Source organism: Sus scrofa, chromosome 7 (genome assembly GCF_054392235.1).
Source record: "Sus scrofa isolate SSC_HxYL_T2T_F1_AM1 chromosome 7, Sscrofa_HxYL_maternal_Yorkshire_Landrace_v2.0, whole genome shotgun sequence".
NCBI classification, from domain to species: Eukaryota; Metazoa; Chordata; class Mammalia; order Artiodactyla; family Suidae; genus Sus; species Sus scrofa.
The window spans coordinates 102,700,822-102,726,627 of NC_139389.1; the positions used below are offsets into that span (position 1 = coordinate 102,700,822).

The following is a 25,806-nucleotide window of genomic DNA, read 5'->3' on the forward strand; positions in this document are numbered from 1 at the left end:
CAGTATTGTCTTTGTCTGATTGATTTTATATAGCATAATGCCCTCTGAGCCCATCCATGTTGCTGCAAATGGCAGAAAAATATTGCCTATTTTTGTTTGTGCTATTTTTTCCTCTACAGACTGGTTGAGATGGCAGAGTCTCGTTTTCCCAGATATTTTAGCACTGAAGAAAAATTACTTTTGACAGTCAGTAAAGTTCATCTTTATAGGGAACTCAGCTGTGATGAAGTTCTACAAAGGTATGTCATTTTAGATTTTGGTATTTAGTAATACTTTGAAGATTTATTTTTTGTTTTTCAAGTTTTCTGCTTCTGAGTGAAAAAAAAGTTCCTACATATTAGGATTATGAGAAATAATTATTTCAGTGTTCTTCTTTATTTACTACAACCTACTGGTTGAAGTATTTCTTTAAAAATGAAAAAAATTTAAATGAATGAAATATTTTAGATTTAACTTATTAAGTGGTATGTTAATTGCTTGTTGTTTCATTAGCAAAGTGCCCTAAAGTTTAGCAGCTTAAAACAGTAAACATCTATTATCTCACGTAGTTTTTGAGGGTTAGGCATCTGGGAATGGCTTAGCTGGGAATTTCTGGCTCAGGGTTGCTCAAGAGCTTGAATTCAAGCTATTGGCCAGGGCACAGTCATCTCAAGGGTCACTTAAGGCTGGAGACTCTTGGAGAATTTCTGGATAATTCCTGTAGTTGCTGGAAGACCTCCGTTTTTTCCTGGATGCTAGCCAGAGGCCTCTTATTTCTCACCATGTGGGCTTCTCCATCGGGCTGCTTAGAACAGGTTGTTGACTGAAAAAAAATACACAATGTGAAAGTCGAGAATTATGTTTTATTCAGCGAACATACTGAGAACTTAAGCCCAGGAAACAGCCTCTGAGATAGCTCTGAGGAACTGCTCTGAGGAGGTAAGGGAGAAGCGAGGATATGTAGGAGTTTCTGCAGCAAAAACCAGGTCATCAAAAGTCAGAACATCAAAAGATTACTGTTAATTAGAGAAAAATCAGACATCTTGAGTTAAGGAATTTAGCGCTTTCCTGTGTATGGGAAGATGCAAGAGTCTGGGCCTACTAAAATCATTCCTTTGATATACACTTTAACTCTCTAGGGCCAGTGTACTGTTTTTCTCCATCCTGAAAATTTGCTCAGGATGCATAGTCGAGGTGGCTGCAGCAGCTGCTGTCTTCATGGTCTCAACATCCTTTGTTTATTAATGTGGCAGGCGACATTTTTGGCTACAGTGGTATCTTGCCTACCCCAGAGTGGATTCTCTGAGAAAGAGCCCGAGATGGAAGCTGTAGTCTTTTATAACCTGCTCTCAGAAATGATGTACCTTCATTTTGTCATACCCTATTGGTCTATAGACCAGTCCTGGTACAATGTGGGAGGGGACTCCACAAGGCTGTGAATATCAAGAGATGGGAGTACACGGGGACAGTTTTGGAGACTGGCTACCCCAAGTAATTTTTTTCTAAAACTGGAGCTTTAGCAGTATCATAGGAAAACCAAGCCATGAAACTACATTAAAACATCTTTATCTCCAAAAGTGCAGTATATATAGAAGAGCTGAAAATAAGTTATGTTTATTGAATATTTGCAGCCATCACCATAATTTAAGGAAGAACAACTTGTTTTTAAGTTGGGTAACCTTTACAATGCTCTTTTTTTAAAATTATACTTTAAAAAATTAAATTACACCTTAAATTTACGTACTATCGATAAATTCTCCTTTTATAGGATTGAATCCTTGGAAGAAGAAATTATTTCAAAAGGAGTTAAGCTTGTGATTATTGACTCTGTCGCTTCTGTGGTAAGAAAGGAGTTTGATACACAACTTCAGGGCAACATGAGAGAAAGGAACAAGTTCTTAGCAAGAGAAGCTGCCTCTTTGAAGTATTTGGCTGAGGAATTTTCAATCCCAGTAAGTTTTTCTTTTTCTCTTTTTCCCTTGTACTTTCTTTTTTCTCCTTTTATGTTAAGTTCATTGACTTTCAATATCAAGTAATATAATTAGAAGGAAATGTGAAATAGGTGACTTTTTAAAGGCAGCGCAGGCTAATTGCTATAGTGCAAACCACCATCTTCTAAAATTTATTCTTCTGTTGAGGTTATTTTATCCTTTCTACAGTTTGAGCCTAGAGCAGATTTAAATGGTGTTTTCAAAAGTTCCTTTAGTCACTCCTTCTCTTCTCTCTCATTGCTTACTCTTTGTGCATGTTTTTATACTCATGTCACCTTGAGATAAGTAATAAGTAATAGGTAGTAAAATTCCATGAAATTGACTGTGTCTATTTCTATATCGGTTTTTTTTTTTTTAAATGACAGCTTTATAAGTATTTGATGTTTAGGTATTGGTACTGTGTTCACTGCTGTTTTGTACACTGTAAGATCTGGTTTGCTTCAAACGCCAGAGGTCGACGCTGAGGGTGTGTTTGGAATGATAGTAATGAAATTGTAAGTAAGGAAGTCTTGAAAAACTACTGTTGGCATGACTTTCGGTAGTGGGAATTAAGATCAGCAAATCTGAAGTGGAGGTGTACTGCAAGGGTTTGTGGTGGGTAAGCTACAAGACATCCATGAGTATTAAGTGTGTGGGAGAGTGCAACTTGTTCTGAAGCCTTGCCAACATTTAGTATTGTCAGACTTCTCAATTGCATCATTTCAACAGAAGACAGGAAAATTCCTTAAACTGAGATAAAATTTAGTGATGATTTTATGATTTTTATATTTGTTTGGAAAATTAAAATCTTGAGTCTTTGTAACATAAAAAATACCACATAGCCTTTAAGATTTATAAACCAAAGCAAGAAGTAGGGAGGAAATGTGGTATTCAAAAAGTTCTCCATATTTTAATGGCTTTTTAATTTGTATTTTGGATTATATAGTGTAATTCCCAGTGAAGTCAAGTGCTATAAAGTTTTATCCAGGGTGATGCTTATCTTTTAAATTTAATTAGCGTTGCTTAAAAGGACACATTAAAATCCATATTTTCCCCGGTCAAGATGAATAAGAGAATTTAAAAATACTTTATAGAATTACTTTGTTGAGTGGAAACATATATATATTTTATTAATTCATACTGCTGCCTGACTTAATCTTGTGTAAAATATGAAAATTAATTTTTAAAATTTATTCATTTGTTTTAAAATTATGATTATAGACTAATGTGTTTCCATTTTTTTCTGAGGTGATTATTTTCTTTAGTGAGAAAGGGGTTCTGTTTTCTTGGTTTTTAATTGAGCCTTCTGAAAGAATAGGTATTTAGTATCCCCATATCCTTCTGTCTTTGTTTTTCTGTTTAGAGGTAAATGCAGAATATAATATATACTTATGTAACACAGTATGGTATTGGTTTTTCTGACAAGTCAGTATTGCTTTTAGAAGGCTTTTGAAAACTACCTTTTCTAGGAAATGTCAAAATTTTCCTAGCCTAATTACCTCATTTAAACTTTTAAGCTTTTTTCCTATACGTTGAATAGATGGCTTCATATGGAACAAGTCTGTTGCTTTCTGGTTCATTATACGTTTCAAGTTAGCAAACCTGATGTCTCCTTGTCCTTACTCAAACATATCAACAAACCTTCCTACCCAGAAGTGTTTGCTATCTCAGCCTGGAATATTCTTCCTCTATTTTCATATGATTTATTCTTTCCTGTCATCTTGTTGGTGAGGACTTCCCTGACCATATAGGTATTAACCATACTCCCTGTCTCTTCATCTCTTTTATGTATTATGCTTTATCCTCCACCATAGTTTTCTCTTTCTAGCATTACATAGTTATATGTATTGTTTGTGTGTTCCCACCACCCCAGAGTATGGTTACAGGAATTCTGTCTGCTTTGTTCATGGCTTTATTCTCAGTACAGGAATAGTGCCTAACATGCAGTAGGCACGCAGTAAATATTTTTGAATGTATGAATTTAGATACTGCTTTTCTTCTTGGACTTGAATTAATCGTACAGGTATTTATAGTGAACTTAAATTTCATTTGCTTTTAACTCTATTTTGACCCTCTCTTTAATATTATTTACTATTTCTAATAGTAATAAAATATAACCTTAGACAGCAGAATCTTATCAAATGGAACTGTACTCAGTTTACACTGGCGTCTTATAGGAAGAAGAAAAACTCCTAAGATTCTTAAACTTGGGAAGAGTCTTTAGAGATCTACATACTGTCAGAGAGCCAGGAATTAGAAGAGATTTATCTCAGTTTAGTAAAACTATGAAAAGTGAATGATGGCCTTTGAAGATTGGGCAGAAAGTCAGGCATTCTAGCCTGTTCTTTGGCTGTGGATCTGAGATGGTAGATAAGGCCTGGACACCTGGCATTTTGATATGCTGTAGATATTTTTTTCATTCAAATAAGAGTAAAGAGTAAAACCAACCTGGGTGGTAGGTTGAGTACTTCATTGAATTTAAACATTTCTCTACAGTGAACTTTTTTTTTTTCATTTATAATGATTTTTATTTTTTCTGTTATAGCTGGTTTACAGTGTTCTGTCAATTTTCGACTGTAGAGCAAGGTGACCCAGTTACACATACATGTATATGTTCTTTTTTCTCACTTCATCATGCTCCATCATAAGTGACTAGACCTAGTTCCCAGTGCTACACAGTAGGATCTCATTACTTATCCATTCCAAAGGTAATAGTTTGCATTTATTAACCCCAAATTCCCAATCCATCCCACTCCTTTCTCCTCCCCCCCTTAGCAACCACAAATCTGTTCTCCATGTCCATGCTTTTCTTTTCTGTGAAAAGGTTCATTTGTGTCTATATTAGATTCCAGATATAAGTGATATTATATGGTATTTGTCTTTCTCTTTCTGACTTACTTCACGTAGTATGAGTCTCTAGTTTCCAATGCTGCAAATGACATTATTTTGTTCTTTTTTATGTCTGAATAGTACTCCATTGTGTGTATACAACACATCTTCTTAACCCAGTCATCTGTCAATGGACATTTAGGTTGTTTCCATGTCTTGGCTATTGTGAATGGTGCTGCAGTGAACATGTGGGTGCATATGTCTTTTTCAAGGAAAGTTTTGTCTGGATATATGCCCAAGAGTGGGATTGCTGGGTCATATGGTAGTTCTATGTATAGTTTTCTGAGGTATCTCCATACTGTTTTCCACAGTGGTTGTACCAATTTACATTCTCACCAACAGTGAAAGAGCGTTCCCTTTTCTCCACACTCTCTCCAGCATTTGTTATTTGTGGATTTATTAATGATGGCCATTCTGACTGGTGTGAGGTGGTACCTCATGGTAGTTTTGATTTGCATTTCTCTAATATCAGTGATGTTGAGCATTTTTTCATGTGCTTTTTGGCCATCTCTACAGTGAATTTTAAATGCTTTTAAAATGTGGGAAAAAAAGCTTAAAATGTAATTTGCATTTAATTTTGGTTGTCATATACACATATATATGTTTGTGTATGGTATATATAACTGTTCCTCACTATTTGCAAGGGTTTGCTTTAGGAAGCCCTTAGATAGCAAAATCTGTGGATGTTCAACTATCTTATAAAAGATGGTGGTCCTCCTTGCCTGCGGGTTTTTGTATCCTGGTATTCAACCAACTGAGAATTTTTTTTTTTTTTTTTTTTTTTTTTGTCTTTTGTTGTTGTTGTTGTTATTGTTGTTGCTATTTCTTGGGCCGCTCCCTCGGCATTATTGTTGTTGTTGTTGCTATTTCTTGGGCCGCTCCCGCGGCATATGGAGGTTCCCAGGCTAGGGGTCCAATTGGAGCTGCAGCTGCCGGCCTACGCCAGAGCCACAGCAACTCGGGATCCGAGCTGCGTCTGCAACCTACACCACAGCTCACGGCAACGCCGGATCGTTAACCCACTGAGCAAGGGCAGGGACCGAACCCGCAACCTCATGGTTCCTAGTCGGATTCGTTAACCACTGCGCCACGACGGGAACTCCTAACTGAGAATTTTTGATCCATGGTTGGTTGAATCTGTAGACGCAGAACCTGTAGATATGGAAGAGACTGTATGTAAGCGTGCTTGCATGCATGGAGATTTCAACTTCTTTTCTCAGGAATTGATAGAATTAATAGAAAGTCAGAAGACTTGAATAACAATCATTCAACTTGATCTAACTGATATTTATAAAATATTCCACTCAAATGCCTATAGAATATATATTCCTTTTAGGTACACATGAGATAGTCACCAAGATAGACCATATTTGGGGCCATAAAGTAAATCTCAACCTATTTAAATGATTGAAATGGCAAAAAACATGTTTCCTGATAACAGCAGAACTGAACTAGAAATCAGTAACAGAAACATGTCTGGAAAATCCACAGATATTTGGAAATTAAACAGAAGCACTTCTAAATAAATCATGACTTAAAGATTAAATCACAAGAGAACTTAGAAAACATTACGAAGTAAATAAAAATGAAAATACATCATCAGAATTTGTGGATTGCTGCTAATTCAGTGCTTACAGGGAAATTTGTTTAATTAGATTCTTATAATAGAAAAGAAGAAAGTTTTCACATCAGTGATCTAAGCTTATAAAAAATAGAAAAAGAACAAGTTAAACCCAAATAAGCAGAAGGAAGGAAATAAGAAAGATAAAAGTATAAATCAGTGAAATTAAAAATAGAAAACAATGGAGAAAGAATCAATGAAATAAAAAGTGGTTTCTTTGAAAAGATTAATAAAATTGATAAAACTCTCCTCAGACTGACCAAGAGAAAAAAAGAGAGAAAAGCAAATTAGCAATATCAAGAAGAATGAGAGAGAGGATATCACTGTGGGTCCTACAGATATTAAATGAATAAAGGAATGTTATGAACAACTTTATTTCAATAAGTTTGATAACTTAGATGAAATGGATAAAGTCTTTGAAATATACCAACTACCAAAACTTACTGAAGAAGACATAGATAACCTGGATAGTCCTATGTTTGTTAAAGAAATTGAATTTGTAGTTAAAAATCTCACAAAGAAAATTCTAAATCCAAAGGCTTTACTGGTAAAATCTACCAAACATTTAAGGGAAAAATAATATCAACCCTACAAATCTTCCAGAAAATTTACAAGAAAACTACAGACCAATGATCCTCAAGATCATAAATATACAAATCCTTAACAAAATATTAGCAAATTAAATTCAGCAATAAATAGAAATGGTAATACATCATCCTCAAGTAGAGCTTATTTCAGGAATGCTAGGTTGATTTTTGAATGCAACATTAAAATATAATATTTACCACATCAAGACATTAAAAAAAGATTATCTCAGTAGCTGCAGGAAGGAAAAAGCAAGGAACAGAATTCGTCAGTTATTTATAAAGAAAACTCTGAGCAAAGCAGTAGTAGAATGGAACTTTGTCAACCTGAAAAAGGGCATCTACTAAAAACCTATAGCTGACATCATTTTTTTTTTTTTTTTTTTTTGTCTTTTTAGGGCTGCACCTATGGCATATGGAAGTTCCCAGGCTAGGGCTCAAATAGGAGCTATAGCTGCTGACCTATGCCACAGTCAGCAGCACCAACACGGGATCCAAACCACATCTGCACCACAGCTCATGGCAGTGCTGGATCCTTAACCCACTGAGTGAGACCAGGGATTGAACCTTCATCCTTGTGGATACATTAGTTGGGTTCATTACCACTAAGCCACAACGGGGACTCTGCTAACATCATACTTGATGGTGAAATGTTAAATTCTTTCTTCCTAAGATAACGTATAAGGCAAACATGGCCCATTATTGCCATTTCCAATCAACAATGGACTGTAGATCCTAGCCAGTGTGATATGGCAAGAAAAAGAATTTAAGTACATTCAGATTAAAAAAGAAGAATTAAGACTGTCCTTATTCATAGACAATATGGTAGAAAATCCCAAAGATTCTACCTAAAAAAAAAAAAAAAAAACTACTAGATTTAACAAGTGATTTTCAGCAAATTTTCTTATTCTTGCCTTATTTACTTTGAGTGAGACAGATATTATAAGGTTAAACTTTTTATTATTATTTGACAAAAGCATAAAAATGTTTTTTTCTCAGTTTAATGGTAAATTTCCTGCATGAAAATCCTGCATGGTCTGGCCCACCCCCAATAAAAACTGTGGACGCGAGAGCTTGGGTAAGCTCTCCTGGTTGACATTACCTCACATATGTTGTCACACATGATTGCTGGGAGAATTATGACACTTGATGCACTACCTACTGTGCTAACGAGGTACCTGATTGCTGGGAGAATAACATGTCTATGCAACTCTATTGTGAGATGACGCCTGGAAGGTTGTACCTGGTTTCTCTTGGATTTTGCCCATGCTCCTTTTCTCTTTACTTATTTCAGTCTGTATCTTTTTGCTGCAGTAAACATTAACTGTGAGTGTGACAGCTTTTCCGAGTCCTCAGTCCTTTTAGTGAATCACTGACACATAAAGTAGTCTTAGGGACTCCTGATGCACAGGGGCATCAGTAGATATGTGCAAGAATATTTGGCAGTTTATTTTTAATTGCTCAAAACTGCTAAAATTCATTTATTAATATTTCATCAACCTTAATTTATTGATTTTGATCATTGTACTATGGTTATATAAAATGTTAATATTAGGAGAAGCTGGGTGAAGAGCATATAGAAACTCTATACTTTTTTTTTTTTTTTTTTTTTTTTTTGGTCTTTTTGCCATTTCTTGGGCCGCTTCCGCGGCATATGGAGGTTCCCAGGCTAGGGGTCTAATCGGAGCTGTAGCTGCCGGCCTACGCCAGAGCCACAGCAACGCGGGATCCGAGCCGCATCTGCGACCTACACCACAGCTCACGGCAACGCCGGATCTTTAACCCACTGAGCAAGGCCAGGGATAGAACCCGCAACCTCATGGTTCCTAGTCGGATTCATTAACCACTGTGCCACGACGGGAACTCCTTTTTTTTTTTTTTTTTGAGAAACTCTATACTTTTTGCAACTGTTTGGTGAATCTAAAATTATTTCAAAATAAAAAGCTTTAAAAAAAAAGGAGAGTGGGGTGGGGTGCTTTTATATGCCTAAATTGGCTCTGAAAGGCCATGAAGAGATTCCATTGGTTGCATCTGGAGAAGGAAAGTAGGGGCTGGAAGAGGACTTACTTTTGATGCATTACATCTTATCCATTTAGTCATTTGGTCCTGTAGATATTACCTAATACCTCTTCAGTTTACATGCTGCTTTTCATCTCTCAGGAAATCCATCTGGTTCCATTTTCTTTTTTTTTTTTTTTTTGTCTTTTTTTTAGGGCTTCACCTGAGGCATATGGAGGTTCCCAGGCTAGGGGCCTAATTGGAGCTGTAGCCACCAGCCTACGTCAGAGACACAGCAATGCGGGATCTGAGCCGTGTCTGCGACCTACACCACAGCTCACGGCAACACCGGATCCTTAACCCACTGAGGGAGGCCAGGGATTGAACCCCGCAACATCTTGGTTTCTAGTCGGATTTGCTAACCACTGAGCCATGATGGGAACTCCTCCATTTTCAATATATATTTAGTACCTGATTAATTCCCATCATCTTCAGTGCTGTCTAGCCAGGTTCTGGGTAGTTAAGAGTACTGGCTTTAGAGTTAGGTGTTGGTTTGAATCATAGCTTCCCTATTTGCTAATTTTATCACATTGAGTAAGTTATTTATCCTAGTTCCTACTCTTAGTGTCTCATTTGAAAAATGGCGATAATAATATCTGACTCATGGGGGTATGAGGATTAAATGAGATAATGTCTGTAATGTTCTTTGTACAATGTTTGGCACATTCAATAAGAGGTAGCCATTAATTATTAATTTTAGTAGTTACCCCATTTCAGGTACTTGGTATATTTTATCTCTCTCCCTAATGCTTTTTTTCAGAAGGCACAAGCTCTTCAAAAGGAAAAATCATGTCTTATAACTGTATTCCTTTCTAGCAGTGTTGTTGATGGATGCTGCTATTGCGGGACCCTCCTCTGCCTGGTTCACTCACTTACTCTTTGGATCTCAGACACACTTCGGATCTCAGACACACTTCTTTTCTTAATTCCACTCTCAGCAGTTGTGTACATAACTCTGTTAGGCACTATGAGATCATAATGGTGAATAAAACATAGTCTTTTCCCTTAAGGCTTCTATAAATAAGTTAATTGTAGGAGACAAATAGCTTCCTGTTGTATAATGGAGAATGAAATATATACCTTGGCTACTATTCTTTTTCTTTATCTAACAAATATGTAAGCACCTTGGTACCCCCTTCTCTGTCCTTTCCTTAGCACTGCAGATTACATAGAGAGAAATAAAGGGCAATAGTATACATTTTCATAGGCTCTAACTAATTTCTGTCATATCTAACCTTGAGCCTTATTGTCCATTCTTATTCAGAAAGAGAGTGTTCTTGTGGAGACAGTCAATGGTTGAACTGATAGAATATAAGCCTAATTCCAAAGTTGTGTTGCTAACAAAAAGAAATGAAAGCAAGGTGTGGTTCTTAGTTTTTAGTGTTACTTTACATATATTACATAGTGCCTTGATGTGTTTGTAGAATTTTCCAAATGAAGATCTTAAGGTTGTAGCTGAGAGGCAATCTTCAAGTCTTATATAAGAACTAGGATGCATAGAAATGAGGTATTTTATCTAAGACTGCTTAGGAAGTATTTGCATAGCTGAATACTATCACATGCTACTTCTCTCATGGATTATTGTTACAATGTCTTAATTGATTTGCTTATCTTTTTCCTGTCTAGGTACCTACTATTGCTACATAATTTTCCCAAAGTATATTTCTGATCACATCCTCTGCTTAGAAGCATTGCTTGGCATCGTATTTTTTATGGAATATATCTGTTAGACTATCATCATTTTGAGGGCAGATAACTTTTTTGTTCACACTCATATCCTTTGCATCTAAGACGGTGCAGGGCACAGAATAGTTGCTCCAACTAGTATTCATTGAATGATTTAGTCTAAGTTCCTTGTGATATTCAATGTTCACTTCCGTATTGTTCCAACCTACTCCTGCCTTTTCTTTTCTCTTCAGAGCAGGCTGCTGGTCTATCCCCATCATCCTATATTTATTCTAGCTGTGGACATCCTTCTCTTTCATCTCCCTCTTTCTAAACTTTACTCTTCTTTCATGTCTGGGCTTTCAAATTTTCTCTCTTTCCTTGAGATTTTTTCTTTCTTTTTTTCTTCTTCTTTTTTTTGACTGCCCTGCAGCATATGGAGTTCCTGGGCCAGGGGTCAGATCTGGGCCACGGTTGTGATCTAAGCTGCAGCTGCGGCAATGCCAGATCCTTAATCCACTGTGTAGTGCCGGGAATCAAACTGTTTTCCCAAGACACTGCTGATCCCATTGCATCACAGTGGGAACTTCTTTCCTTGAGATTTTTGCACGACTTGATTTTGAGGTGCCACTTGATTCTACACTCAGGTTTTAGCCTCATCAGTTCTGTCTTCTTTTGTAGTATGCATGGTCTTACCTTCTTAATTGGAACTTTAATCTTTTATTGCTTTGCAGTATTATTTAAATTTTTGTATGTCCATGTCTGAACTCCTTATATTAGGAAGCTCCCTGAAAACAGCCATCTTTTAAGTATCCTCTATAGCTGCCTACATAGAAGAGTATCCATATTAAGTAGTGTCCAACATTGAGTAGGTGTTTGATGTATATTTATAGGATGATTGTATCGCTTTTTCAGGTCATGTAATTTATGAAATGCGTATTTTTTTATACTTCTTTTTTTTTCAATGAATTTTATTATATTTGTAGTTGTACAACCATCATCACAACCTAACTTTAGAACATCTGACATTGCCCAAGCTGCCACTAGGATTTGATTCCTGGCCCCGCGGAACTTCTGTATGCTGCCATTGTAGCCAAAAAAGGAAAAAAAAATTATAGAAAGAGCTGTGATTATCAAAGTGGGAATTTAACATTAGTACTCTCTATATACTATTACTATAATGCCTTGTTTAGAAGTGTAACAGTATTAGATGATATTCTATTTTATGATTTGTAACATAATCAAAAGAAAACATTGTAGAGAAACTGGATCTTAAGTTTAATGGAATCTACTAACAGTTCCATATCCAATTAAATTCAAATGAACAATTCGAAATATAATCCTAGTGTTATGAAAAGTTGGTCAAAGGATATTGTGTTTTCTAAATACAAAAATTATTTCTTTGGTTCATATTGTTGTCTCCTTTGTCTTTCTTGAATGTGTTCATTGAGTTAATAGACTTATCTTCTAAGTGCGTACATGTTTAGATGTTGTTAGTGTTTTAATTTTACCCTTTTAAAAGCTTTATATTTTAAAAAATTTTTATTTTATTTTTTTTGGCTTAATTCTTACTGACATCCTAAATCTTGACTTCTTTTTGGAAGTTCTAGTTTTTTCAACAGTTTATTAAGTCAGCAACTTTATTTATTTGATAATTTATTTTAATAGAATTTGAATTCCTAGGCAAAGTTTTAGCCTTAAATCACAAAACAACTTTACTCCAGTTAGAATCTTTTCCTTTATTGAGTATAAGAATTAAAGTAGGCATTTAATTAAGTTTATAAGGTTTAAGAAAATTTTCCAAACATTTAAGAGTCTATGTAAACACATAAGAGCTGTAGTTTAAAGGTTTTGTCTGTCTTGGAGTACAACTAAAATAATTTAAAATAGAGGATATTAAAAGGTATTTCTAATTTGAACAGTTTTTTTCTTCCCTAATTTTTGCCTTTGGTTTATCCTTGATATTGAAAAATTTCACTTTTACATTTTCCTATTTGTTTTGATTCTCTTAATGTTGATTCAGTCTCTGCCAGGAAATGTCTTATTAAAAGTAAAACATTAGATCATATGATAGCTCTTTAATCCTAAGACTGTTTTGATTATTATAGGAGAGAAAGATGTGTGTGGGCAGAAAGAGAGCAAGGGCTCTTGCTCTTACCATTAAGGGTTTGAAAAACCTATGCTTCCTTTAAAATTAAATTTGGTCATAAATGTTTGGAGTTTTTTGGGGTTTTTTGCTTTTTAGGGCTGCACCCATGGCATATGGAAGTTCCCAGGCTAGGGGTCAAATTGGAGCTGCAGCTCTGGCCTACACAACCACCACAGCAATGCCAGATCTGAGCCGGGCCTGTAACCTACACCACAGCTCATCACAACCCTAGATACTCTGGATACTTGACTCCCTGATCGAGGTTAGGGATCAAAACCACATCCTCATGGATACTAGTCAGGTTCGTTACTGTCCTCATGGATACTAGTCAGGTTCGTTACTGCTGAGCCACAACAAGGACTCTCTGTTTGGGTTTTGAAATCCTTTTTAAAGTTAAGGACCTTGGAGTTCCTGTTGTGGCACAGCAGAAACAAATCCGACTAAGAACCATGAGGTTGTGGGTTCGACCCCTGGCCTCGCTCAGTGGGTTAAGGATTTGGTGTTACTGTGAGCTGTGGTGTAGGTGCAGACGGGGCTTGGATCTGGCTTTGCACTGGCTGTGGGGCAGACTGGCGGCTATAGCTCTTATTAGACCCCTAGCCTGGGAACCTCCATATGCAACAGGTGTGGCTCTAAAAAGACAAAAAGACAAAATAAATAAATAAATCAAATCAAGGACCTTATTTAGTATCTCAGTTTGTGTTAATTGGCTTACTGGCAAAAGTAAGTAACTGTTGAAATTGTTCCAATTTATTTAAATCAGCTTGAAAGACTTGAAAGTTTTTTTTTTCTTTTCTTTTTTTGTCTTTTTCTAGGGCCGCACCCATGGCATATGGAGGTTCTCAGGCTAGGGGTCTAATCAGAGCTGTAGCCACGGCCTATGCCAGAGCCACAGCAATGCCAGATCCAGGAGGCATCTGCGACCTATACCACGGCTCACAGCAAATGCCGGATCCTTAACCCCCTGAGCAAGGCCAGGGATCGAACCCACAATCGCATGGTTCTTAGTTGGATTCGTTAACTACTGAACCACGATGGGAACTCCTTGAAAGGTTTTTTAATTATAAATAGCTGCACCTTATTGAATACTTACTTGAGTTCCAGGTATTGTAGTGAGTAAATTCCAAACATTTTTCATTTAATGCTTTAAATAACTCTATGAGGTAGGTTATATTATTCCTGTTTTATACTGAAGAAACTGAGGCTTATAAAGGTTAAATAACTTTCCCAGAATCACACGGCTAGTAAGGGGAAGGGGTAGGATTTAAACTCATATCTGTCCGATGCCAGTGCATGTTTTTATTCACAGTAAACACTGCTTCCTTTGCAGTAGTCAAAATTATTCTGCTCCCTTACTACTTATGTTAATACTGAAAGCTGTTCAATGCTCAGAATTTTTTCTTCCAAGACTTTTTAAATGAGAAATCTCACACTTTGTTTAATGCTTTTATTGTTTGAAAGTGTAACAGTGGAGGTGCTGCTATGTTAGTTGTATCAGTATTTCAAGAAAGAAATATTTGAATACTTGCAGCTTTTCCACCTACATATAAATCATACATGTATGTTAAGAGTGTAGTCAGTGCCTTTTATCTGCTAGTGAATGTGCTGAAGACTTGTTGGGTTTCTATATTTTCCAGCTGGAATTGGCCAGCTGTAGCGTAAGTTCTGTGATAAGCATGCTATCTTAGGAAGATAATTCCTAACACTAGTACTTTGGTCCTTTTCTTAGGATCATCTAGAGTACAGACAACCTCCTGAGATTTTCCTTTGGGGTTTAATGAGGACTGAATACATGTTGTGATGGGACAGGAGACCTTTCAGTTTCATGGTGTTGCCAGATGTGTCCAGTAAAACTGGCTGTTCATGAACTTAATTAAAAGTTCCCAGGAACTTAGAACTTTAGGTAGTTTTTGAAAGCATCATGACTCAAAGAATCTTTAGTGTATCTGTCTGAGGAAGGGACAGTTTTGACTTGAACTGGAATAAAGCGATTCTTGTGGTTATGATGACCAAAGTACATTATTTAATTTAGTTTATTTATTTTTATGGCCGCACCCATGGCATATGGAAGTTCCTGGGTCAGAGACTAAATCTGAGCCACAAGCTGTGACCTACGCTGCGGCTGCAGCAATCTGGATTTTTTAACCTACTGCGCTGGGCCAGGGATCCAACCTGTGCAAAGTGCAGTGTTTTAAAGGAATATGGAAAATGTTATGTGAAAAGTTTTTTTTTTTTTTAATGCTTCTAGCTTAAAGTTACTGAAATTGGTTTCATTTCTTAGACTATATTGTAATGAGTCTCTGCTTTGTTTTTCTTTGTAATCTTCAGCTTTGTTTACTGAATTGTTCAGTAATATGGGATTGGCCTGCTCCAGAGCCTTAGAAATGACAGTTCTGGAGTTCCCGTCGTGGCTCAGTGGTTAGCGAATCCAACTAGGAACTATGAGGTTGCAGGTTCGATCCCTGGCCTTGCTCAGTGGGTTAAGGATCTGGCATTGCTGTGAGCTGTGGTGTAGGTTGCAGACGCAGCTTGGATCCCGCGTTGCTGTGGCCCTGGCATAGGCCAGCGGCTACAACTCCAATTCGACCCCTAGCCTGGGAACCTCCATATGCCGCAGGAGCGGCCCAAGAAATGGCAAAAAGACAAAAAAAAAAAAAGAAATGACAGTAGACAGTAGATAGTAGAAACAACAGTAGACCTCTCTTTTCACTTTTATCTTTCATCTTTGAGAATCATGCTTTGAATGGTAAACATTTTATACAAACAACGTGATGCAGTGGGAAGTACTACAGAATTTCAAGTCAGAAGGTATATGAGTTTAAGTAACAAGTGTATTTCAACTAGCTGTGTGATTATGGACCAGTTTTCCTTCCTGAGCTTCAGTATCCTTATCTGTAGAAAGAGGATAAAAGTTCCTACCTCATAAGCTTTAATATTATTATTACTAATAATAGTTATATTATTACTAATACTTAATATATCTAGTAGATAAGTGATACTAAATACAGAAGTTCCTGTTGTGGCTCAGTGGGTTAAGAACCCAACTAGTGGAGTTCCCATCGTGGCTCAGCAGTAATGAATCCAACTAGTATCCATGAGGCTGGAGGTTTGATCCCTGGTCTTGCGCAGTGGGTTAAGGATCTGGTGTTGCTGTAAACTTCAGTGTAGGTCGCAGACGTGGCTTGGATCTGGCATTGCTGTGGCTGTGGCATAGGCTGGCAGCTTTAGCTCTGATTCGACCCTGAGCGTGGAGTAGCCATACGCCATAAGAGTGGCCCTAAAAAGCAAAAACAAAAAACAAAGAAACTAAATACGTACTGCTAAATGCCTAACTTTTATAGAGTTTTGCAGTTAACAAAGCACTTTGATGTATAATAATTTTATAGGAAGATATATCTATCTGTCTATGAAAGGACTTTGTAAATTCTGAAGCACCATGTGAGTATTCATATTTTTATAACCAACTGAAGTTATAATGATGAATCAGGATCTTCTAAATTCAGATAATATACTTCTGGTTAGCTAAAGTAAAAATTTTGGAATGTTTTCTGACTAGTGTTAAGATTTATTTTAAATTAAATTGCAATAACATCTGATTTCTACATTACTATTCTCATTATTTAAAGAAATAGAGAAAGTGACTCAGTAAAAGTCACGAGTGGTTAGAGTGCTTGGGGGCTAATGTCATTTCTGGGAACTACGGTAAGAGTCTTATTCCATTGAGAGTAAGTTTATCGATTATTGAAAAATCAGTGTGGTTATTTAAAAATAAATATATTTAGCACTTTATGTTTACAAAGTAACCTACAATTGCTAATAAGCATACATCAAAATTTATCACTATAAAGGACTGGAATAGTGCCTTTATTGGTCAGCTTTAACAGGATTTCCAGATACCATTGTGATGACTCATTCTAACTCTGTGGTTAGTTGATATTTGTATACTGCAGGGCGTCATCAAAGCTTATTCCATTGTTTAGTTGCACCAGCATTTTCCCAGAGAAATTATTCTGAGAAAAAAACTTCAGAAAAAAAAAACAAAAAACTTTTTCTATGCATTTGTTTCAGAATCTCAGTTTCTAGGACCTAGAATTTCTTTCTAAAGTGTAACCTAAATATTTGTCTTCAGAAGTTAAATACATAATGATTTCTAAGGTAATCACTATTTAAAGCATTTTGTAATGAAATAGTCTTTGGTTCAAGATTTTTATATTCTACTAGTGGCTATAAAACATATTTAAGAGAAGATCACCATGGGCGTTCCTGTCGTGGCGCAGTGGTTAACGAATCTGACTAGGAACCATGAGGTTGCAGGTTCGATCCCTGGCCTTGCTCAGTGGGTTAAGGATCCGGCATTGCTGTGAGAAGTGGTGTAGGTCACAGTCATGGCTCAAATCTGGCGTGGCTGTGGCTGTGGAGTAGGCCAGTGGCTACAGCTCTGATTAGACCCCTAGCCTGGGAACCTTCATAAGCCACGGGGGCAGCTCAAGAAAAGGCAAAAAGACAAAAAAAAAAAAAAAAAAAAAAAAAAAAAGATAAGAAAAGATCACCATGAAATAAGGTAGTAGATAGTGAGTATTAAGCAAGTGGTACCTGGCAGGTACCATCCATTTTCATTTCCGTCTTCCCACTGCTAATAGAATTCTATTCTGTTTCAGTGTTTTGGTGGCAGTGTGTCGACCTTAGCTAAGTTCATGGCACTTATGTTTCCTGATTTCCCAGGTTCTTTGCAGCTTGAGGTGGCCACGTGACCCAGTTTGGCCCATCATATCTGTTTTAGTTCTCAATTATGCTTAATAAATAACTCCAAAATGTAGTGACTTAAAACAGCACATATTCCTGATTTCTCCTATGGGTCAGGAATTCAGATAAAGCCAGTGGGGACCAGTTGTCTCTGCTCCATTATGTCTGAGGCCTCAGCTAGAAGACTCAAAGGCTGAGGGCTGGAATTTTATGAAAAGGCTTCTTTGTGCTGCTTGTCAGTTAATCCTTATACCTGTTAGGGGCACAGCTGGAACATTCTCATGAGGTCTCATCGTGGTTTCTGGGTTCTAAGAACTTCCCAAGAGAGAGCCCCAGATAGAAGCTGTATTCTTTTTATGACACTTTTAAAGTCACATAGCATCACTTCTGCTGTGCTCTGTTGGTCAAAACTATCACAAGTCCCCCTCCCAGATTCAAAGGGAGAAGATATGACCTCTCATTTGGAAAAGTATCTGTCTGTCACATTGTGAAAAGAACTTGTGGGCTGGGATAAATGTGTTGGTGTGGCAATCTTTAGAAAATGCTTTTTGCTACAACATTTAAGCTAAGTCTTGTTAGAAGGGAAGGGAAAGCTTCTAAGAAAGCTTTGACTTTCCAGAGAAAAGGGAAATGATATTTCTGGCATGGTCCTTTGTTGCTTATCTGCTTTTCCTGCCTTGAAGGAGCAGCAGCCATTCTGTGCTCACGATGTGATAAATCAATATACTAAGGATGTTGATGTCATTGGATGTCAGTCCTGGACTGTCTACTTTCAGACTTTGTCTTATATGAGGCAAATAAATACCTATTTACTTAAAGCACTGTAGAGTGATTTTCCGTTTTTTTTTTTTTTTTTTCCTGCCTGTTTTGGCCGCCCTGCAGCATGTGGAGTTCCCAGGCCAGGGGTCAGATCCAAGCCACAGTTGTGACCTATGATAAAACTGTGGAAGCACTGGATCCCTAACCCATGGGGCCGAGCTGGGGATCAAATCTGCATGCCCATGCTCCAGAGGCCCTGCCGATTTCATTGTGCCACAGCAGGAAGTCCTTTGGCCTTTTTAAAAAACATTTTTTTTCTTCTTTTTTTGTTTTTTGTCTTTTTAAGGGCCTCACCTGCAGCATATGGAGGTTCCCAGGCTAGGGGTCCCATTGGAGCTGTAGCTGCTGGCCTACGCCACAGCTCATGGCACTGCTGGATCCTTAACCCACTGAGCAAGGCCAGGGATTGAACCCACAGCTTCATGGTTTCTAGTCAGATTCGTTTCCTCTGCGCCCCGATGGGAACTCCTAAAGAAAATTTTTTAATAGCCAGTCATAATCCCCAAATCTTATGGTTTTCGATATTGAGTGTGCATAGAAATCCCCTGGAGGGCTTGTTGGGCTGAGCTAAAGGGAGAGATGGAACTTGGGCTAGGTAGGTAAGATTTGAACAGTAAGGATTAGGGAAGCAATTCGAGTATTAGTATAGAAGGAGTAAATACATAAAAGCAGAAAAAGCGTAACTTTGTTTTACTTCTGTTAAATTAATCAGCTTACTTGGAACAGGAGTTTTTACTGAGGGTGGAAAATTAGGTTAAAGGGGAAGTAATAACTAGATTAAGAAGGTCCTTGGAGGTCAGAGAGAGACATTTCTTTTTCCTTTTGTAGGTGGTTAGATGCCTGGAACTTATAACCGAAGGCTTGTAGTATTTGACCAACATTTGCTCATTTCCCTACCCTGCTAACTACCATTTTCTCTGTTTCTCAAAGTTCAACCTTTTTTTTTTTTCTTTTTTAGATTCTACATATAAATGAGATCATACAGTAGTCATGTTGTGTCTGCCTTATTTCACTTAGCATAATGTCTTCCTCCATGTCATCACATATGGCAGAATTTCGCTCTTTCTTATGACTGAATAATATTCATTCATCAGTTGACACTTAGGTTGTTTCTATATGCTATGTTGGCTATTGTGAATAATGATACCCTTAAAGTTTTTATATTTCACTAGATTTGTGTCGTGCCTATTTATGCAGAGACTTGAATTAGGTACCAATTAGAGTTCAAGGTGAATAACATTGACCCACATCTGAGGAAACCCTGTGTAATAATTTACATTATACAATGTAGGTCTGGTTTTGAAATAATGGTTCTTCCCTTATATTAGTGCCAAATATAAGATAGAATCCTTTATAAAATAAGAGTTCCCATTGTGGCTCAGCGGAAACGAACCCGACTGGTATCCATGAGGATGCAGATTCAATCCCTGGCCTTCATCAGTGGGTTAAGGTTCCCGTGTTGCTGTGAGCTGTGGTAGGCTGGCAGCTGTAGCTGCAGTTCAACTGGTGTGGCCCTAAAGAGACCAAAAAAAAAAAAAAAAAAAAGGAGAATCCTTTATAAAACAGTGAGCCCAACCTGTAAAATGATCACATTCCTTTAGTATTAATAGTTTAAAAAACTGTCTCATTTTGACCCCTAGCCTGGGAACTTCCATGTGCTGTGGGTGCAGCCCTTAAAAGCAAAACCAAAACAAAACAAAAAATCAAAAAACTAACCTCTCTATTATGACTGAGATGTTTGTCAAATGTTTCTTAGGAGCTACTGTGGTGCCAGCTTTGAGCCCAGTGTTTGCTTTCTGTTTTACTAGCAAAGAGTGTTTCTTGCAGAGAATGTTACAGTTCCTGAGTCTAGAAGTTCTGTAAAGTACAGATCATATCACACAGCCTACATTTGGTATTGTTTTTAGGGACCTCTGTCGCAGTTTTTGTGACCCTGATTTTTATTTAAATTAAATAGTAGATGTTTAGTATTTGTGACATATGTAGTTGAATCTTTTTTTTGTGCATTTAAGTTGTGGCTCCGTATTATTAGACAGAAGTGTTGTTGTTTTTTTTTTAAACAGATTTATTGAGGTATAATTATATACCATATAATTCACCCTAGGAGGAATTCTTGCTTCCATGGGAAGATTAATAGATTCATGATCAAAACCCACATTTCTTTATTCATTCACTTGTTCATTTATATATCCCACACTATGAATGTATTTCCTACTTTACTGCTAGGCTACTATATATCCTGTTGCCATTATGATTCTTCTGTTATATTTCTCTGTTTTCCGAAATAGTAAACTTTGTCATTTTAGGCTGATAAGTATTTTGACATTGTTTTTACTCTTATATTCTAATATAAAACTAATAGATGAAGGAGCTTTTTTAACAAGCCATTTTACAAAATGCAGTAAACTAGATTTTAAAGATTTCCCAATATGAGATTTCTAAAAGCCAGAAAAGTTGATGCAGTGGATTCAGAACCAAGTGATAGCATTAATGGGATGAAGGAGGAAAATATTTATTTATATTGTATGTTATTTACAGTCTACTAAGCATTTGTTCCTCTTTCTTCCTGATGGACCCATGATTTTTTTTTTTTTTTCAGGATTCTTCTACTTCTGTGTAACCAATAAGCATCAGGAAAACTGATTCCACCCCCAGTTCACGGGTGGGCCTGGTTGGTCCAAGGGTTATTCAGTGTCCTTTGCTGCTGGATGGTTCAGGAATGAGCACATGACCTAATGCTAGCAAATAGGGTGCAAGGAAAGCTTCTTTAAGCTTTGGGGCAGTTCTTCCTTCCTCTTATTAGCGGTCCATGGGAAGCCATTCTGTCTTCTGTGGGACACAACCAAGGAAGCCAGTGACCCTGGTTGCTGTTATCAACCATATTGTACCCAAGAAAGTGGAGCCAGCCTTAGAATGAAGTTGACATTTTGAATGGGAACGCAGAAAGATAGAAAAAGCTATGAGTTCTTGATGACATTATTGAACAGTCTTGTCTCTGGGTTATCAGATATTTTTACCTAAGTCGTTCTTTATGGCTTACATCCCTCGTATTGAGATTGTGGTCCGTGGACTGGCAACATCAGCATCACCTGTGAACTTGTTGGAAATGAAGAATTTCATGCCCTACCCTAGTCCTTCTGAATCAGAATGTCCAGTTTAATAGGTGCTCCTATTCCATGCACACAAAAGCTGAAGTGTTATTTTAATCAACTTTTAGTTGAGTTTTTATTTGCTTACAAATGGAAGCATCCTGCTATGACCTTCCAGAGTTTTTTCTCTAAGGAGTTGCAATCTCCTGCAAGTATATAGTGGTAGGGGGAGGCACCATGTCTGATTATAATAGAAGTGGCATTGATTGGATCGTGATACAGAGTTTAAAATTTCTCATCACACTTTGACTGATGCATGGGGGATTTTTTGGTTGTTTTTTTATAGCTATTTTTAGATGAAACGTAAAATTGTAGTCTTTACTACTGTGGTCAAAAAGACCCCAGTGTTATTTTTGGCAAGTTAGGAGATGTGAGCTTAGCTGTGCTGGCTGCAAGCCACCTTTGAGAGTTGCATTTTACCTCCCTTAGGATCACCCCTTCCCATTCTCTCCTCAGCCCCATTCCTATTTCAACTAGTTAGAGTTTTGAACAGTACTTCTCTTCTAGAACCATTAACCCATTAACCTGTGGGGAGTGACTCTTGCAAATGGCTACCTTTTAGACCAGATGTGTGTTTCAGTTACATCAGTAGAGAAAATAATTTTGTTCCTCTGCTGTAAATTGTAAATTATCTGTGTATGTGAAGGTTAGAGATAGCATGAGTAAATGAAATCTTCTAGCAATCCAGAAATTTTATTTGAGAACTTTTTTCTTCCACTATTTGTGCAGAATTAGATGCAGCATTCCAAAAAAAGAAAAACAGATGCTAAAATGATACTTCTTCTTGGTCCATTTCTCTAGAGGCCTTGATGAGCCTGTCATAGGATAAATTGGATAATTTGACTCACAAATTAAATGATCATTTCTGTAATTAATCAAAATGTCCTTTTTAAAGATTTCACTTATAAGTGATAGCATATGATGTTTGTGTCTCACTGTCTAATTTCACTGAGCATGATAATTTCTAGGTCCATCCATGTTGCTACAAAGGCCATTCATTTCTTTTCATGTCTGAGTAATATTCCATTGTGTATATGTACCCCATGTTCTTTACCCACTCCTCTGTTGATGGACATTTAGGTTGTTTCCATGTCTTGGCTATTGTATATTGTATATGGTGCTGCAATGAACATTGGGGTGCATGTGTCTTTTTGAGTCATGGTTTTCTCTGGAGAGATGCCCAGGAGTGGGATTGCTGGATTGAATGGTAATTCTATTTTTAGTTTTCTGAGGAATCTCCATACTGTTTTCCAAGTGGTTGCACCAATTTAAAGTCCCACCAACAGTGAAAGAGTGTTCCCTTTTCTCCACACCCTCTCCAGCATTTATTGTTTGTAGACTTTTTGATGATGGCCATTCTGGCTGGTGTAAGGTGGTACCTCATAGTAGTTTTGTCTTGCATTTTTCTAATAATTAGTGATGTTGCACATCTTTTCATGTGTTTTTTGGCCATCCGTATGTCTTCTTTGGAGAATTGTCTGTTTAGATCTTCTGCCCATTTTTGGATGGGTTTTTTTTGTTTTTGTTTTTGTTTTTGGTATTAAGCTGCAGACCTTGAGGTGTTTATATCTTTTGGAGATTAATCCCTTGTCGGTCTCTTCATTTGCAAATATTTTCTCCCATTCTGTGAGTTGTCTTTTCATTTTGTTTATGGTTTCTTTTGCTGTGCAAAAACTTTTAAGTTTGATTAGGTCCCATTTATTTTTGTTTTTATGGTCATTACTCTAGGAGGGGGATCTTAGATGATATTGCTGTGGTTTATGTCAGAGAGTGTTTGGCCCATGTTTTCCTCTAAGAGTTTTCTAGTGTCCAGGCTTATATTTAAGTCTTTAATCCATTTTGAGTTTATTTTTGCGTATGGTGCTAGGGAGTGGTCTGATTTCATTCTTTTACATGTAACTGTCCAGTTTTCCCAGCACCACTTATTGAAGGGACTGTCTTTTCTCTATTGCATATTCTTGCCTCCTTTGTCACAGATTAGTTCACCATAGGTGTTGTGTTCTTTTTGGTGATAGCCATTCCGACACATGTGAGACGATATCTTCTTGTGGTTTTGATTTGCCTTTAAAAAATGACCACTTGTTGAGTTTTGGTATACTATCAAGCAAGAATATCTCTAGATATCTGAAAAAGCTATTGAAACACTTCTTCTTTTTCCAACTATATATCTTGTGGGAGGCCAGATTATCTTCAGATACTTCAACCAAAACCATACATTGTAACAGATTCCAGAAGCAAATGTGAGAATGTAGCTCCACCTTTAATTGTGATTTACAGACATGTAAAACTGTGCCACTCTATTCGCAAATTTTTTGGGGGGGAAATACAGTTATTGTTCATAAATACTGTGGAAAATGCAATTAGTTTATTATTATTATTATCTTAAATGAGTAGATAAATACTCAAGCACTTAGTTTTAATTTCTAGTATGGTGAATATCAACATATTAAAAAGCTCTTTGGGAACCTCATTAATTTTTAAGGGTGTAAAAGAGTCTGTAGTGGATTGAGTGTCCACCCCAAAATATGTTCAAGTCATAATCCCTGGCTCTTTATTTGGAGACAGGATCTTGGCGGATGTGTTCAAGTTAAAATGAGGTCATAGCGGATTTGGGTAAGCCCTAAATTCGGTTACTGGTGCCTTTATAGGAGAAGGAAGAAGGAAATTTGAATATAGAGACATAGAGGAGATGCATAGGGAAGAAGGCCATGTGTAGACAGAGGTGGAGTGATTCACCTAAAAGCCCTGGTCCGCTTAGCATTGCCAGGAGCCGCCAAAGCCAGAAAGAACCCAGGAAGGATTCTTCCTTAGAACCTTCATAGGGAGTGTAGCACTGCTGATTGATAACCTTGATTTCAGACTTCTAGCCTCTAGAATTGTGAGAGAATATGTTTCTGTTGTGTTAAGCCATTTCATTTGTGATACTTTGTTATTCTAACCTAGAAAAATAATGCAGGGTCTTGAACCAAAATCTCTAACCTAGGCTACCCACTTTTCTTCCTGTCCTGTCAGTATATGCTGCTTACCATTGTGAGATTACTTATCCTGAAGCAATTATTATGCTTCTCTTATTAAGAAAATGTCAGTGGTTTTGAAACGAAACCATCAAATACAGTTCAGACTCTAAATTTGCATTAAAAGCCATTTATAATGTAGCCCTAACATACTTTTCCAACAGTGTGGCCCACATTTTCCTAAGATATTATTTCCTTTGGAACATTCATTGAGCATGCAGTCATGCATGCATGCATTCATTTATTTATTCAACAGAAAAAAATACGTGTCTAGTAGTGTATTATCTAATATGGTAGCCATAGGTGGCTATTTGTTTTAAATTAAATAAACTTAACCCAAAAATTCAGTTCCTTAGTCTCAGTGGCTGCGTGTGACTGACTAGTGGCTACTGTGTTGAACAGCACATATAGAGAACATGTCCACCTGTAGAAAGGTTTTGTAGATAGTGCTATTCTTATAAGCAGTCTGCTCTCTTGGGAGTTCCCGACCTGGCTCAGCAGAAATAAATCTGACTGGCATTCATGAGGACGCAGGTTAGATCCCTGGCCTCGCTCAGTGGGTTAAGGATCCGGTGTTGCTGTGAGCTGTGGTGTAAGTTGCAGATGTGGCTCAGATCTGGCGTTGCTGTGGCTCTGGCGTAGGCTGGCAGGTATAGCTCCAATTCAGCCTCTGACCTGGGACCCTCCATATGCTGTGGGTGCAGCCTTAAAAAGACAAAAAATTAAAAAAATAATCTGTTCTCTTCACCTTGACACCAAATCACCTTACATCTTTCTTCCTCTTCAGCACTCCTACTATGCCCCGCCCTGCACTAGCTCTTTCCACCACCCACCCACGCCTTTCCTCCAGTTTCCTGGCATACGTTCCTTCCTGTTATTTATCAAAATCAACTTTTGGTTCTGAGTCAAATAATTCTTTTAAGATTACTAGAGCTGGATATAATCCCTTATTTCTATTTCTGTAACACTATTTTTGTTCTGTGAAATATGTGTCCTGACCTCTATTTGTCACCTGGCATGTTATAGTGTCTCTCCTACTAAGGTCATTGAGGGTAGGAACCCCGTCTAATAGACTGGGGCACCCTCATCATCATTGTAAACAGAAGAAAAGGGAAAAGCCCCAGAGAGATGAAGCAAATGTTCAGTGAATATATTAACCTAAAAAA

The 25,806-nt window shown here is 37.2% G+C and overlaps 1 protein-coding gene across 39 annotated transcripts in view; it reads left to right on the forward strand.

Moving 5' to 3' along the window:
* RAD51B (RAD51 paralog B) overlaps positions 1–25,806 on the forward strand; it is a 790,317-nt gene that overhangs the window by 41,750 nt on the left and 722,761 nt on the right. For 33 of the 39 annotated variants that reach the window (XR_014811022.1, XR_014811030.1, XR_014811025.1 and 30 more), the window contains 2 exons: positions 120–239; positions 1,748–1,931. Coding sequence is in view for 30 of the 39 variants with exons in the window: in XM_084969574.1 (XP_084825700.1) it covers positions 120–239; positions 1,748–1,931 (304 nt within the window). In the remaining 9 variants the exon portion in view is untranslated. Of the gene's footprint in view, positions 1–119; positions 240–1,747; positions 4,618–5,742; positions 6,639–7,472; positions 7,912–11,752; positions 11,944–25,806 lie in introns of those variants that run through there. The other 6 variants (XR_014811028.1, XR_014811023.1, XR_014811026.1 and 3 more) reach the window with 3 other exon arrangements.